At 32.4% G+C, this 17,539-nt stretch overlaps 1 protein-coding gene across 2 annotated transcripts in view; it reads left to right on the plus strand.

Annotated features, from left to right (window-relative positions):
- The first annotated feature begins 12,600 nt into the window (after positions 1 to 12,600).
- Positions 12,601 to 17,539, plus strand: part of LOC143894985 (uncharacterized) — a 6,348-nt gene continuing 1,409 nt past the window's right edge. The window contains exons 1-6 of one of the 2 annotated variants that reach the window (XR_013256214.1): positions 12,601 to 14,409; positions 14,488 to 14,556; positions 14,658 to 14,753; positions 14,930 to 16,641; positions 16,828 to 17,031; positions 17,097 to 17,310. Coding sequence is in view for 1 of the 2 variants with exons in the window: in XM_077401712.1 (XP_077257838.1) it covers positions 17,256 to 17,310 (55 nt within the window). In the remaining variant the exon portion in view is untranslated. Of the gene's footprint in view, positions 14,410 to 14,487; positions 14,557 to 14,657; positions 14,754 to 14,929; positions 16,642 to 16,827; positions 17,032 to 17,096; positions 17,311 to 17,539 lie in introns of those variants that run through there. The other variant, XM_077401712.1, reaches the window with a different exon arrangement.

Below are 17,539 nucleotides of genomic sequence, written 5' to 3' on the forward strand. Positions count from 1 at the left end.
AAGGAAGCTCGTGACCTGCCTTGAGATAAGGGAGCCAATAAGACTCCTTGTTCGGTCAAGGAAGGTTTATGAAATGTAGAATAAGGAACAAGGAATCCTCATTCCTCAAGGAAGGACTATGAATACGGGCATTAATGTCCGTGATTGCTCTAACTTTAGCAAATATTGAGATATTGATCTATTTCTAATTTTATTATATTCTTCAGTTTTTTTTTACCCCTATATTTCATATATAATGTTTTAAGATTTGGTTGATTAGACCCAGCTTTATACGCGATCAAAGGTCCATAATTTTGATCGCATATACAGCTAAGTCTAATCAACCGAATTTAAAAGAATTATATATGAAATAGGGGTAGAAAATATCAAAGTAAAAATTGTTTTTTGAGTTTTCGATGACATTGGTTGATTAGAACCAGCTTTATACGCGATCAAAGGTCCATAATTTTAATCGCATATAAAGCTAAGTCTAATCAACCGAATTTAAAAGAATTATATATGAAATAGGGGTAGAAAAGACCGAAGTAAAAATTGTTTTTTGAGTTTTTGATACCAATGTGTTGCTTATGTTCGAAAACGTCGAATTTAAATTTTTTGAGGATCGGTTTTGAAGATCGGCTTTCCATCCAATAACTTAGGGTAGATTAAGGCGAATCGGATTAATATAAGTTTTAAGACAATTTTTGTTAGGGTTTTATTTTAAACGAGCTATTTTATCGTGCTAATTATTTTAAAATGACTGTGGTTGCTCTAACTTGGGCAAATATTGAGATATCGGGCTTAATTTTAATTGATAGAGTATCATTCAAAGAAGGTTGGTATTGAATTTGGCGATAATCGGTAAAGGGTTTTTTTTTTTAATTTTAATTTTTTGCTTTTGCTTTCTTATAGAGGAAACTTTGTTTTATAAATGTCCGTGGTTGTTCTAACTTTCACAAATATTGAGATTTTTGATGATCGATAAAGAAATTCTTTTTAAAAAAATTTTTCAATTTTTATAGAAATGTCCGTAATTACTCTAACTTCTGCAAATATTGAGATATCGGAATTAATTTTTTTTAATTGATAGAGTATCATTTAAGGAAGGTTGGTATTGAATTTGGCGATGATCGGTAAAGGGATTCTTTTTAAAAAAATTTTGAATTTTTTTAGAAATGTCCGTTGTACTAATTTCCACAAATATTGAGATATCGTTAGAATGCAATATGCAAACCGGCGGAATTCGTCGTTGTACAATTCGCTTCGAATATTTTAGAGTGAGAAATGTCAATTTTTGAGATTGTTTGATGCAAACGTTCAAACTGATCCTGTAATATCGAAGGTCCCCTCTGCCTATACTTGTGTCGTGTATTTTCAAAACACGTGCGACTGACGTGACAGTATATGATTCTCGATTTTGAGAATAATTTATAATCCTCTTCAACTTTAAATCTACCTTAACTGATAATAAAAACGTTGAAACGTATTTAATCTTTTGCATTCGTAATAATTTGAACTTCATGTATCAGTCAGTTAATAAATTCTTTTACCTGCTTTTTATGTAGAAATATAAGAAACAATTAAACAGGTGATATACAGTGCAAGGAAAAATGGATCTAAAATCGATGAATGTAAAGATCATAATGTGCAAGTAGGAACTTGCACATTGCTTCCTCATAGTTTTTAAGTGTGCAAGTAGAAACTTGCACATTGCTTCCTCATAATTCTTAAGTGTGCAAGTAGAAACCTGCACATTGCTTCCTTTAAGTTTTTAAGAGTGCAAGTAAAAACTTGCACATTGCTTCCTCATAGTTTTTAAGTGTGCAATTGTAATATTAGTAATATGTAATATTAGTTGAATATTTAAAACAATATGTGAATAAATTTACAGAATGGGATGATTTACTAGAATATGCTACCTTTTCGTATAATACAAGCACTCATGAATCTACTGGATATACTCCATAACTCCATACGAGTTGGTATTTGGAAAAACAGCCAGACAACCATCCAGTGAAATTGTTAATGACACTGGAAAAGAAAAGACATATGACGATTATTTAAATCAATTAATGACAAATATTCACGATTTACAGAATTGGCTCGAGAATGCTTGATTGCATCAAAATTAAAATCAAAATATTATTATGATAAAAATAAGATTAATCCACAAACCTTTCAAATAAACGATCAAGTTTTTCTTTTAAATGAACCAAAGAAAGGTAAATTAGGAGACCAATATTCCGGTCCACATACAATAACAGATATTTTATCTAACGGAAATATTAAACTCCTTTTTAAAGGAAAGTCAAGAATTGTTCATTCAAATAAAATCAGAAAAGTGAAATATAAATAAGATTAAAAGTGTACCGCGCAACATTTTTAATCTTATAGAATAATATACTAATAAACCTTTTTTCTTTAATTATAATTAATACAGATGAAGATGATCTCCTGATGAAAATGATAATCTCAATAGTCACCCTATTTCTCAACATTCAAAATATACACGGAATCATTGGATACGACTGCGGAACATCGAACTTCAATGTGACGATTGTCTTGTTATTGATATTCAGAAGAATGTAACATTCCGTTAATGGAACCACATGTAGAAAAAACTAATATTCAACTATTACAACTTGCGAAATTTGACACAATCCATGTAATTCAATGTAAAATTTCGATTTCGAGAACAATTTATTACTGCGGAATGCACTCACATATTGCGACAGTAACTATAATGCACAAGCGGAATATATTATCGATACGACGGTAGATCAATGTAAAAATATGCATAAAATTGGAACACTAATTATAAACGTTAACAATGTAATCAACGGGTTAAAAGTAAATCACACAACGTCGCGACCAATCACTTTTGCAGAATCAGTAACAATAGACGGACAATGTTTTGGAATGCAATATTCAGATCCTTATGGAACATGGCAAAATGTAGTTGTGCAAGGAATAATAACTATTAGTCTAAATTCTTATCAAGCAGTAACTAATATAGAAACAAATCAGATACATTTAAAAACAGGAACAACCTGTCAATATTCAGATGGAAATTGTATAGATATTGAAGGAAAATATACTTTCTGGGAAACAATACCCAACGATTATTGTAAATTTAACCATTATAATGTATTATATGAAGGAAAAGCAAATAAGATGGTTAGTAATGTAAATAAAAATTTGCAAATAATTTATTCTTTGTCAATTAAAGATGTTACTTTTGCGTTAACACAAATGAGGGAAGAGCTTCTTTGTGGATATACGTTAATTAAAACAGAACATCCAAAACTTTTAATTTTAGAAATTAAAAAGGAGAATCTTTTGCGCATAAGCGCCATATATCAGTAGAAAATTTAGATATTTTTGCTTATGTAAACTCAAAATTTATTTATGTGGAAAGACATATACGCACACAGATGAACCGTTTATACACAAATGTATTGACACAACGCTGCAACTTGGAACGACAAGTATAATGAAGAATGCACTGAGCCTAGCGATCCATGCTCCAGATGATTTTGCGTATCAAATTATGAAAGGACCCGGATATATGGCAGTGATCTCAGGAGCAGTCGTACATATAATTAAATGCACTCCGGTGGACGTTAAATATCGACAAACGCAGGAATGTTATCAACAATTACCGGTATCTAAAAGAAATAAAACATATTTCTTAGCGCCAAGGACTCACATCTTGTTTAAAACAGGAACACAGACTACATGCAGCCGTATAATTCCAACAATGTATCTTTTAAATGACGGATGGTATCGAATAACACCAATTTTGGAATACAGCAAATCACCAGCAATAATAAAACCGAACAGTAAACCTACGTGGCAATATAATGATCCTGGACCATTGGCAGCAAGCGGTATTTATACTAATAGTGAACTTGAGAATTTAAGGGATCAAATTATGTTCCCAGCAGAAAGAAACGGAATTTTAAACACAGTGGCGCGTGGTGTAAAGGGAGAACCAATACAAACACAAGGAATATCATTCTCTCACTTTCTGGATGAAAATTCATTGAAAAAAATAACGGAAAACGCTTGGAAGAAAATTTGGGGAACGTTTCTATCTATCGGCAATGCAAGTGCGGGAGTAATTGGATTATACTTCTGCATAAAAACAACTAAATTGATAGTGGATACCATCATACATGGCTATGCACTTCATACTATTTATAGATGGTCAATATATTTAATTGGAGCGCTATGGGACTCAGTGACGAATTTGCTGTTACATTTAGCAAGAGGAACAACACGGAAAGAAAAAGATCAGACATCCTCGGGACAAGAGTCATCAGAAACAACAAAAACACAAGCAACTTTAACACAAGCAACATTAACACAAGTAATAACAGAAAATGAAAACTCAGAAATAAATATATTACATTCACAACAATAACATACAAATTAATAGGTATTATTTGTTCTGTTCCTGAGATTGAAATGAAAGATATTAAGAATAAAACAGTTATCCACAATAAAACTCAAAACCTATAATATCCGCGATTATAATGAAAAAAGATAAACTCTAAATTCTTTAAGAAATCAACAATAGACATCATTAGAGTAAGGTTTCGGTTTACGTTAGATAAGGAGGCTGCCCGAGGGACAGCTCGTAAATGTAAGTCAGTCCGAATTCAGACACGGTCAAAGCAAAGTGAAACTTAAAAGTGATAAATCGTTTACAACCAGTTTAAAAAAAAGATCAAGGTAAACATTAAATAAACAATTATATAATAATTATATATATACATTACAGTAATTTGTTAAAATTAACACGCGCGCGTACACATTTATATACATTAAGAATGAGACCACCAACGCCAGAAATGAATTACCATGGGCCGATCGACGGAGACCTCTCCGAAGAACAAGCGGAAATCATCTCGGAAAACTGGTGTCTTCGCGACCCGCCATTAGGAGAGGAGGGGGAGATAATGGTCAACTCCTTCTGGCCGCGAGAGAAATTGTGTGTACCCTGCTACCTACAATTAGAACAGCTGCCACCAGTCGGGGACGACGAGGACATCCCCAAAGTCGACGGATACGAGGCGAAAAGGGGGTACCATGCCGTCATCTCGCCGCGATACGAACTCCCTTCGTCGGTCAGATTCTGTTGCGGCAACTGCGGTAATGTAATCCTTGGCATAAGACCGGCCCGGCAGTGCAACGAATGTATTCGGGAATCCCTTAATCAAATGGACAAATACCGGATGGCACGGGCGGCACGCGTGTATTTAAAAATAGAAGTTCAGGAAAAATAGAATAAAAAAAAAAGAGAAAAAAATGATAAATGGATTATTTTAGCTTGAATTATTTTAGCTTTCATACTAGCCGATATTTAGTCTATTTTGTGCTTTATTACACGCAGATTATTTTAGCTTACATATTTTAGTTCAGATTATTTTAGTTATAGTTTTGTTCGAGATTCCGTTACCGTTGCGCCGCCCGATCAGATGGCAGCATCGATCGGATATTGACGCCGCATCACCGCGGCAGCTGGCGCAAGTACGGGCGTGCTCATCGCCAACGTCTTCTTCGCGATCGAGACAATTGTGCAAATGGCCGCGCGGTGACTAGACGCGTAACGTGTGCTTTGTACGTTTCGCATCGTGACTCCGGTTAATCGTGCACATCGCAGTGACCACACTGACTAGATCGTCTCGTAGATTGTGAAATAGACCGCTCATCAACTCTGGTGCCTCAACACGACAGCTCAAGCTCACACGTGCGCGAGTGCCGACCGCCACGTGTCCCACCAGCTCACGGGCGATTCATCGAAGAGGACGGCAATTGATATAATTGTCTCTCGCTTATAAGGACAAGCAAGACACCTTATTTGTTCACCGCTCATCCATCTCAGGTCAGATTGTATCAATTTTGACGCATTAAAGACGGCTCAGACTGTGGTCTGAGTTACACAAAAAACAAAGTGAATAATTAGTGAACACCTTCCACGCGCGTCCTTCTCATCCCGCTCCCATCGTCGGGATTAATCAGCGATTTCGCGAACAAGTTTATATTTTTGCTTTACTTTATTTTACGTTTTATTATATACAATATTATACGCATCATTTTACGCTTTGTTATATATTTATTATACACATATTTACACATCTATAATATTAATTAAATTAAAAAAAAAAAACATGATTTATTTATATATTTTGCATGAGAACCATTATCCAAAACAAATAACGTCTAATTTTCGACATAATTTTTCTTTTTCTAATAATAGTTCATACGCGGTAACAAACGTACCACGTATGACTTAAGGGGCCTTTTCATGCTGACGCTCGACGCTTGATTTAAGCGTCAAAACTGGTCACGTGACCAACTTCATCGGTAAGAAGGCGAAATAGCATCAAATATGCGAGCGTCGAAACAAGCAATTGACTGAAACAAGCGTTAAAAAGACTGTCACGTGACCTATCACGTGATCAAGTGACGCCCAAATCGAGCGTCGAGCGTCAGCATGAAAAGGCACCTTTTAAGGGGGAAGGTGTTACGTGCAAGCAAAATTCAACCAATCTTAAAATAGCCAAGAATGTAATCGATATCGATTAATTATCCGATTTCTGATGAGGAGACGGTTCTCAGGCCGCGGTCACAGGGCATAGAATTACACCTAGTGATAAGACCTTCCTCCTCGATACAAAGACAAAGAAGTGGTAAGAAGCTCGCGCGGGGAGTTCTTGCGACTTGAATATAAATAAGAGCGAAAAATCATCGTACAGTCAGTTGTTGGGAGTCAGTAGTTTGTTGTCAATCAGTTAATCATTTTCTTGCGCTCATAATTTATTAACCGACAATCTTTACTTGAGCTAATTAAATTCTAACTTCAGCAAAATTCAAGACAGATCTTAATTATATAATTTAAACCAGATGTTAAATAACTGTTATAAGAAAATTCTTCCCCAAATAAAGGTAATTTTAATTTTAATTCTTGAAACCAATTTTTCAATAAATCCTTTAATTCCTTAACTTTTAACTGTCGCTGCCAAATAGCGTGGCAACAGAAATTTCCTGATTCTTGTCGCTGCCAAACAGTGTGGCAACAGGAGTCCTCCTTTCCTTAACTCTTGCTGCCAAAGAGTGGCAATAGGATTTCCTTTAACCTATATTCATGCCCAGAAAAGGGGGCAAAAGGACTCAAGTTAAAAAGATTAAATTTCAGATTAAACAAACCATTCAATTTACTCAAGATTCTTTTCCATTATTTCTCAAATTAAAGAAATTAAAAACTGAAATTCAAGATAGTAAAAATCGCATTTTTTCTCCATATAAATTAATCCCTTTGGATTATAAAATAGATTTTTTAAATTTTGATTTAATAAACAAATTTGACCCTCGTTATAAAACATATAAAATTCGTTATCTCTTCGCGGACTGGATTAATCACACAACCTGGTTCAAATCCCGGGTAAATACTTAAATGTTTTGACCCAAAAACGGACCAACTAACTTAAACTTGACAGAACGTGACACGATATTTCGACATTTTAGAACACTTTGAACATATTGGCAGAAAAAACTCAAAAACCAATCTCTTCGTTGGTTTCTTCTACCCCTATTTCATATATAATTCATTTAAATTTGATTGACTAGACCCAACTTTATGCGCAATCAAAGGTTCATATATGAAATTCACGAAAACAAAGCTTCCTCTATGAGGAAGCAAAAGTCTTACATTAAAAACCTTTACTTTAACACATAATATAATATTTACATGTAATATTTAAATGCATACCAATAAATTATATTATTAACTATGAGAAATAATTGTAGTTTACAATGTTCTTTTACTCTTATTAAATTTATTTTACCTATGCATGTTTAATTGGCCAAATTACGGCTAAATTACAAGCAACAACAAAAGAATATTGGATAAAAATAAAAACACTTATTATAGGTGTACAAATAAGTCTCCGCCGTTTTACAATAGATGGCCCCACCAGGAGGTTATGGTTGAAATTGTCAGATGTAAAGTGTTATATCGTAAGGTTGGACATCCGGCAACACCATAAACTTGACATAGTATCAGACTGTATCGGCATCACATAATTCTTTTCGTGCGAAAATGTCGAATTTTGAGCCGAATAAGCGTTATTTGCGGGAACTTTTGATTTATTTCTTTAATTTGAAGAAATCTGCAGCTGAGGCGCATCGATTGCTTGTAGAAGCATAGAAGTTGTCGTGAGTGGTTTCAAAAGTTTAAGAACGGTGATTTTGACGTCGAGGACAAAGAACGTAGCGGAAGGCCGAAAGTGTACGAAGACACGGAATTGGAAGCATTATTGGAGGAAGATTCGTGCCAAACGCAAAAAGAACTTGCACTTACATTAGGAGTGACTCAACAAGCAATTTCACATCGTTTAAAATTGTTGGGAATGATTTTTTTGATAAAAAACGGCGGAAACTTATTTGTACTCCTATTTATACTCCTACCCCTAATATAATTAGTCTTCTTCGGAACGGATTACTATAAATATAAAACAAGAAGATAAATATTAAAACATGATAATGTTTAAGTTAACATACTAAAACATTAAACAATTTTCTAATAATATAAACAAAATAAACAATAATCTAATTGAATCACAAATATAAAAACGCCGGAGTAATCAAATAAAACCATGACAAGATAAATTTTATATTTATATTGAGAGGTAATAAAATCTCTTCCGTCAAGAAGAGAACGTAAACAATTATTAACGCGGGTATTCTGATTTAAAATATCTTTAAAATAGATATTTTTCAGAAATTTTTTGTAGGGAAACAAAGAAAGTGAATAACGTTAAAGTTTGCAATGTTCTCTTCACCTTATTTTAAAATTTTATTTTTATTTAAGTAACAAAAATGCTCTTTTTTCTGTTATATCCTGGTCACTATAAATGACAGACGGTGTAAATAATTTTAGCTGTTTTAGGTATCTGAAACACAAAAAGCTAAAATTTTCTTATTCTGCAAAAGTGTGGCTATTGTCTGAACTAGAATTAATCAATATTTCTATTCTGTACGTGTGTGTAAAAGCGGCTTTTTTATTAAAAATATTATAACTTTTTTCAAATTTTTATTAGTATTTTATTTAAAAAAAAACTAATAAACAATGTTTATTCTAGTTCAGACGATAGCCATCATTTTTTTTGAATAAGAAAGTTTTTGGTTTTTACATTTCTGATATTTAGAACAGCTAGCTAGAATCATTTACACACTTCATCTCTTATTTACGTCTTTTAGTGATCAAGATATAACATATACTACGTTTACGCGAGCGTTACTTCTGTAGTAACTTGAGTAGTTAAGTAACGTACAAGCTTTGGCGTATCCTGATCTGTCAGGTCGGGGACTACGACCGTCGTATATCGCTACGCCATGTTATGTGCTTTGACCCTTCATTGTTTATATACAAAATATTACATATAACAACTAAAAAATAAGAAGTTAACTTCACGCGTGAGAACTCATGCGGCGTTGCCAAGTAATAACTGGCGCCTCTCCTCTTCTGTCATTCCTGAACCGAGCGAAAAATTCATCAAATCGCGTACTTTACACAAGTATTTCTTGAAAACGCGTACCGCAAAAACATTTAGAGAAAACTTTTTTCACAATTCATTATAATGTCTGTTTTACAATAGCTCGGAATAGGATTTCCATGTTAAAAGTTGAAACTTTGAAGCTCAATATCTCGATTTTTAATACCATAAAAGGTACTGAAATTTATACCACGCATAAAGCACACCTAAATTAATGTATATTCACAGTTTAAAAAAAAAATTAGAGAAAATCGATTTTCCGGAGAACGTCCTTAAGATTTTTCAAACCAGAATACGCCCTTGTAATTTATTATTTGTCATTAACATATTGTTATTAATTACATACATATAAGTGTATGAGGAAGCATATGGTACAAAATAATTTCAATGTTCAAATTATTGTAATAATAAAGAAATCAATTATTTACATTTTCTACTGTGTGTGCGTGTGTGTGTGATATTATTGACAAGTTTTTTTTGCACGTTTACATTTCTTTTGCAGATTTTTTACACGCTTAACTTTTACAAGTGTGATGTCAAATACAGACAAGATTTTTATTTATCTGTTATAAAGCGTGACTTCAAATGCAAGATTTTGATAATCAAACGTTTAACATTTTTAATCTGCAAACGAGTGACCAGCAATATCATCCACAGCATGTAGTCTTAAAATACTACGATTTTCTCTAAAAGCAATAGCATATGATTTATTCGCCGACATTACGAATTTCTTCTGCAACAATCACATAAAATATTGAACAGTTTTCTTGAACGATTATAACAACGTCTGCATGCTCTTGCATCATTAACCCTCCGAGGCCACACCTCTTTTTTTAATACGCCCCGGCCACACGCGTGTGAATATGAAAATCCAATTTGTATTTTTAAACATCGTGAATATTATTAATTAAACAGACATATTTTACATTTAATTATATATATTTGTGTATTTTTATGTTGTAAATTTTTTATCACACAAACGTCTTGCCGTTGATTATTATTATCATTAAGCTTTTAAAAAATAATTTTTATCATATTTAGAAAAACAAATTGCATTTTCATACTCTCACGCGCATTAAATGCATTAAAAAATTTGAAATAATATTTTAAAAGTTAAGATAAGTTTCTGTCTCTATATGTATAGTCTATTATAAAATCTTTCTTCCAAGTCTGTCAAAATTTTTTGAAAGAATAACATTTGAGACAACATTTTCTTTAAAAAGAAGAATAAACATTTTTTAATAGGATTATTATTTTAGAATGAGAATGTGAACAATACCTTAACGAATTAATAATGCAAGGGCATACAGACGTTGTTACAACCATTCGAGGAAACAGTTCAACATTTTATGCTGTGTAGATGATATTGCTTGTCCCTCGTTTGCAGTTTGAAAATGTTTGATTATTAAAATCTTGGATTCGAAATAACGCTTATAACAGATAAACAAAAATCTTGTCTGTATTTGACATCACACTTGTGAAAATTAAGCGTGTAAAAAGTCTGTAGAAGAAATGTAAACGTGCAAAGAAACTATTGTCAATAACATCACGCATACACACACAGAAGAAAATGTAAATAATTGATTTTTTTATTATTATTACAATAATTTGAATATTGAAATTATTTTATACCATATGCTTTCTAATACTTACATGTATATAATTAATAACAATATATTAATAACAAACAATAAATTAAGGGCGTATTCTGGTTTGAAAGGTGTCTTAAAAATAAGTATAATATTGTTAAACTTTGCATGTTCTTATTTAACCTTATTTTAAGAATTTATTTTTATTTTTTAAGTAAGAAAAATGCTATTTTTTATATGTTATATCCTGATCATTAGAAGGTGTAAATGACAGACGGAGTAAATGATTCTGGCTGTTCTATACACTGAGAGAAAAAATTGTTAATTCCAAGAAATTTTTAGTTCGATACGTTCAACTAAACATTTTAGTTAGTTAACTAAATATTAGTTGTTTCAACAATTTATTTCGTTTCTTTAATTAAGAATTAATTAATTCAACAGATGTTTAGTTAACTAACTAAAATGTTTAGTTGAACGTATCGGACTAAATATTTCTTGGGATTGACAAATTTTTTTTCTCAGTGTAGGTATCAGAAACCCAAAAACAAAAAATTTTCTTATTCAAAATAAGTGTGGTTATTGTCTGAACTAGAATAAACATTATACGTTTATTAGTTTTTTTTAAATAAAATACTAAAAAAAATTTTTAAAATTTTCCGTTTTATGACCGTTATACAATTAATCAATATTAAATAAGCCGTTTACGGTCCGAGCTTGGATCTTAATAGCCTAATAATATTTTTTGTGTACTACACGTATATTTTTTCCAACCTTAATAAACTGCGCGCCGACATAACTTGTCAGACACTTACAACACAGCTCTTGTTGGAGTAGTAAATTCTTTACTATTATTTAAATCGATTTAATTAGAGGGGAGTGAGGGGACTTTACTACTCCAATAGGAGCTGTGTTATAAGTCTGACAAGTTAGTCGGCGCGTAGTTTATTAAGGTTGGAAAAAATATGTAAATATACATATAGTATATAAAAAATATTATTAGGCTACTATAAAATCTAAGCTCAGACCGTAAATTGTTTATTTAATATTGATTAATAATATTTTTGATAAAAAAGCTGCCTAAAATGGAAATATTGGTTTAGTTTTAGTTCAGACGATGCGCACATATACTTCTTCTGAATAAGAAAATTTTAACTTTTTGCGTTTCATCAGATACCTATAGAATAGCTAGAATTATTTACACCGTCTGTCATTTATATCTTCTAATGACCAGAATACATATAATATAATAGAAAAGAAAAGCATTTTTGTTACTTAAAAAATAAAAATAAAATTTTAAAATAAGGTGAAGTGAACATGCAAAGTTTAATGTTATTCACTTTCTTTGTTTCCCTATAAAAAATTCCTGCAAAATATATATTTTAAAGATCTTTTAAATCAAAATACTATCCGTTAATAATTTTTTACATTCTCTTCCTGACGGAAGAGATTTTACCACTTTTCAATATAAATATAAATTTATCTTGCCATGGTTTCATTCGATTATTCCGGCAATTTATATTTGTGATTCAATTAGATTATTTGTTTATTTTGTTTATATTGTTAGGTGATTGTTTCATGTTTTAGTCTAGACTAATGTTTAATGTTTTACTATGTTAAAATGAACATTAATTATCATGTTTCTTGATATTTATTATCGTCTTCTTTCGTAATAATCCGTTCCGAAGAAGACTAACTATAATCGAAATATTAACCGTGTGCATTATTTGTATAATAAATTGTTTTTATTTTAATTATTATTATGCATTTAAATATTAAATTTAAATATTATGCCAAAGTTAATGTTTTTAATATGACTTTTTTTTAGATAAAAAAGCACATTGACCAGGACCCCTATTCTGTAACTCTAACGACAGTGTCGGTATCGTTATATCGTCGTTGCGCAGCTTTATTTCCATATAGTATACCTGCGCAACGACAACGTAACGATATCGACACTGTCGTTACGAGTTACAGAATAGGGGTCCAGAACGGGAATTTCTATACATTACATTTACAAATTTTAGTTTTTATGTTTATAAATATTTATTTAATTAATTAATTTTATGTTTAATTTTAACGGTACAAAAACTACGGAAGTACATAATCATACGTGATTTTATGTATAATAAAATTTATTTATTAATTTGCAATTTTTTTGTAAATATAATTGTAATATTTATAAATATAACAATTAAAACTCGTAAATATAAACATAAATGTAACATAGCGCATAGTCGATTTGCCAACTCGAGACTCGGCACTCGGCGAGACACAAGAGGCGATACCCGAAAAGGTGCGATTTCATTGACGCTAGAAACCAGCGGCAGCGTCAAGAAAATCTAGTGGGGGAAGAAGTTCAGACTGTCTCAACTTTTTAGCGTACCGCAAAATTCAAATGAATTTTTTGAACTACATTTTCCCCACATTTTCTTGACGCTGCCGCTGGTTTCTAGCGTCAATGAAATCGCACCTAAATGCGTGGCCTCTAATGCTAGGTCTACAATGCGAGTCGTAAAGTCGTGAGTCATAAGAATTGAGCAATCACAGTCGATTATTCTCCTCAAATTCGATTGTGATTAGTCAATTCTTACGACTCACGACTTTACGACTCGCATTGTAGACCTAGCTTAACAGCTCAAAAGAGAAGGAAACAGCAGATCATATTTCTGCTTTTCTCTCCCCGCGCGAAGCTTGCCGAGTGCCGAGCGTACACTGACAGAGGAGGGGTAGAGCTCTATATTATAAGAGTAGCACAAAAGTCCGAAACCTTTGATCCTTGCGAATGCCGACAACCGCGTGTTCCTATTGGTCGACCGCCATGTCGGTATCGTCTATCTCTTTCTACACCATGCTCTTTCTCACTCTTTCTCGACATGGCAAAGACACACGAGGACAACATAACCTGTTTGATGTGGTGATTGTGGTCTGATTCCGATTGTGTGTGACAAAAAAAATGCGAAAAAATTATTTTGTACAAAATGCCGCAGTGTTGTGCAGACGGTTGCTTTTCGCAGCAAGGTACAGGAAAAATGTTACATCGGTTACCAACTGATTCAGTTCGGAGAGCTGAATGGGTTCGCAGAATCGGACGAAAAATTTATTCTCTATGATTAGAGGAAAGAATCCAGTTACAACTCCGAAGGAATTCAAAAGTGCACTTAGAATGATATCTGCAGCACAATATTTTAAGCCAAATAAGAATGGTAATTATGAGGCAGAAGATGCTGATTTCCTCTTTGAATACTTGAAGACACGACAAAGTTCGTCGACAAAAATAGGTATGTACATTTAGAAACTGATGTTAATACTATTTTGCTTACTACAAATAGACACTGAACATTTTTTAATGTTTTCAGATCTACCTGATTTTACCTACGGAAACAGTTTGTGCGACGAGAACGTTAGCCCTAATCAATTTATTGAAAGTAAGATTTTCTGCAACTAGACATGACATAAATGCCCATAATTATTGTGTTTATTGTCATATATTTTGTATAACTTGTTCAATATTATTATCCCACTTTAGACAATGTAAGTCCTGAGAACAGCTCTTCACGAAATACAACGGATGTCTCTACATCTATTTATATGGATCTGGAATTGATTGGTTCAGTTTTATCTGGTATATGAATAAAATCTTTATTTTGAAATTTCAGATATCTCAATATCTTCAACTGTTACGAAGTAATATAAAATTTTTTTGTACTAAAAAAATTTTTTTTTACTGCAGTATGTAGGTTTCATTGATGCTTTATAATTGTACATTTTTCATAATGAAAACAAATACTTGATTTGCAGAAGAAGAAGGTCAATCTTTATATAAACTTAGTGGAGCAGTTGTACGAACGGTTACAAATAGGCATCGCATACGATGCGAAACGTGCAAATCGGCTTTATTGAAATCTACTTCGTGTGATATTTCTCGTGCACAGGTTCTCATTAATCTAAGCAATTACTCTCGACCAGACACTTTTGACAAAAATTCAGGGCTAATATTTAGTAGCGAATTGGTTTATTGTTTTTTACAAAATGCAGAGTTCATATTTCGAAAACGTGAAGAAGAAATTCTATCAGGTGTAGTTACATTCTCTGAAATGTTAGAAACGTTGCTGCCGCTTTGTATTACATACAAATTTCCACCGTGCCATTCTGTTGGAAAGCATATCCTGAAAGCATATCTTTTTTCATGCATTCATTTCATCGTGCGTAAATTTAACAATACAATAGTTTGTAATAAATCTTTGAAGTGTGGAAGCAAGAGCGTTGGCATGAGAAATGCTGTAAACAAGTAATTACACTTGTGATAACATATAATGTGATAAACATTAAATATAAGTACAAATATATATATATATATATATATATATATATATATATATATATATAAACATACCAAAGACACAACATAAGTACAAAGATACAATATAATTTATATGTGATTCAAAATAAAATTATAAAATTTCAAGACTTTTTTTATTTCATTATCCTGAATATCATACAGAGTGCATTAAAAATATAATAATTACTGCGTTTTAATATTCACTGCAAATAGATATGTACATACCACAAAACAAATTTATAATACATTTATATATGTTACGTATACTATAAATGTTCCATATTAGCAGTGAGCGGAAAACGGTTTACATGTCTCGTTCAAATTTTTCGCGCCCTTTTAGTACCAACATGTCCGACTTTTGCGCTACTCTTATAATCTAGAGCTCTAGAGGAGGGGCTTGCGCAACCAGCACATCCCCTCCATCTGAGTAGTTCGGACACAAACCATAGTACGGATACGAACCCATGGGCGGTATTCATAGTCCGTTCTCAAAACAGTACTTAAGACTGCCTTGATGAAGACCGTCTTATCCAAATCAGATCATCTCGAGGATGCTACATTTCATAGTGACGAAATAAGACGGTCTTTGCGAAGAAGTTTTTGCCTAAGAAGTTCTTATTTGATTTAGAGTCAACTTCGCGAAGATATGCTTAAAATAGTGCTTATTTAGGAATCGGCTGTTTCCGTGATATTTCTGTACGTTCCACCAATGAGAACATTGCATTCTTCTGTATCTGCACCATGACTTAAGTAGAAGGATCAAGAATCTTGTATCGCTCGACACCCTCATTCTTTTGCACAACGTGATACGATCGAAGGACCGAAGATTTCAGTGGAACATTGCATTTTTCTGTGTCCGCACCATAACCTAAGTAGAAGAATCGAGAATTTCGACTACCGCTCGACACCCTCATTTTTTGCACATTGTGATATTCGTGATACGAAGGACCGAGGATTTCGGTGGAACATTGCATTTTTCTGTACCATAACCTAAGTAGAAGGATCGAGAATCTCGACTACCGCTCGACACCCTCATTCTTTTGCACATTGTAATACGAAGGACCGAGGATTTCGTGGGTTTCGGTGAAAGTCACTCGGAATACAGGGCCTGTTGCACACGCTCTTGATCTTGTATATTCCACAGGATTGACACCTCCTACCTGTTGTTCACGTAAGTTGATAATCACGCACGGTTTATGTAATGCATGTCAATTTGTAATCAAATATTATTTTTAATTTACTGAATCTTAAGATTATTTTCATATTTTTAATTATATTTTAGTTGGACAAATATAAAGTGATATTTATTTAAATCTCATTTAATCATTTTTATATTTAAATATTGTATTATTTACAGATAATGTCATGCACAGAGAAGCCTAGTTCAAGTAAAAACAAACATTATACGTTGATGGAGAGAAAAGTATTTTTACAGATACTTGAAAAATATAAAAATGTAATAGAAATAAAGAAAAGTGATGTTACAACATTAAAAGATAAAGATATCGCATGGAATAACATATGTGAAGAATATAACGAATCAACATTAATTTCTCAAGAGGTAAGAACTATAATTCTAATATAATATATGCTTTAATACATTGTTATACAAAATTATGGTTACAGAGAAATGTGCAACAGTTAAAAAAATTGTGAGCAAACTTAAAGCACACTCAAAGAGATGCCTTAACCAAAGAGAAACAATCACGCCTCGCAACTGGTGGAGGACCACAGGAAGCAGACACAAACGTTGATCCTGATATCCTTAATATTGCACCGCATCTTATGAAAACTGCACCAGTGCTCTTCTCATCAAACATGACTGAAACAGAAATTGAAGGTAAGTCTAAAATTAATAATATTGATCTAAAGTAAACTGAGATTATTTTTGAGCTAAAGTATCTCAAAATGTGACGTGATAGAGCAATTTCATTAACGGTTTCATTTTTAATGACAAAAAATTTTTTTAAAAATTTTTAATTTGTGGGACAGTGTTATCTATTATATTTATTGATATTACTTCTAATCTATATATATATAGATTATATCTATTGATTTATATCTATCGA

This window comes from Temnothorax americanus, unplaced genomic scaffold (genome assembly GCF_048541705.1).
Source record: "Temnothorax americanus isolate GAGA-0224 unplaced genomic scaffold, ASM4854170v1 Scaffold15, whole genome shotgun sequence".
NCBI lineage: Eukaryota > Metazoa > Arthropoda > Insecta > Hymenoptera > Formicidae > Temnothorax > Temnothorax americanus.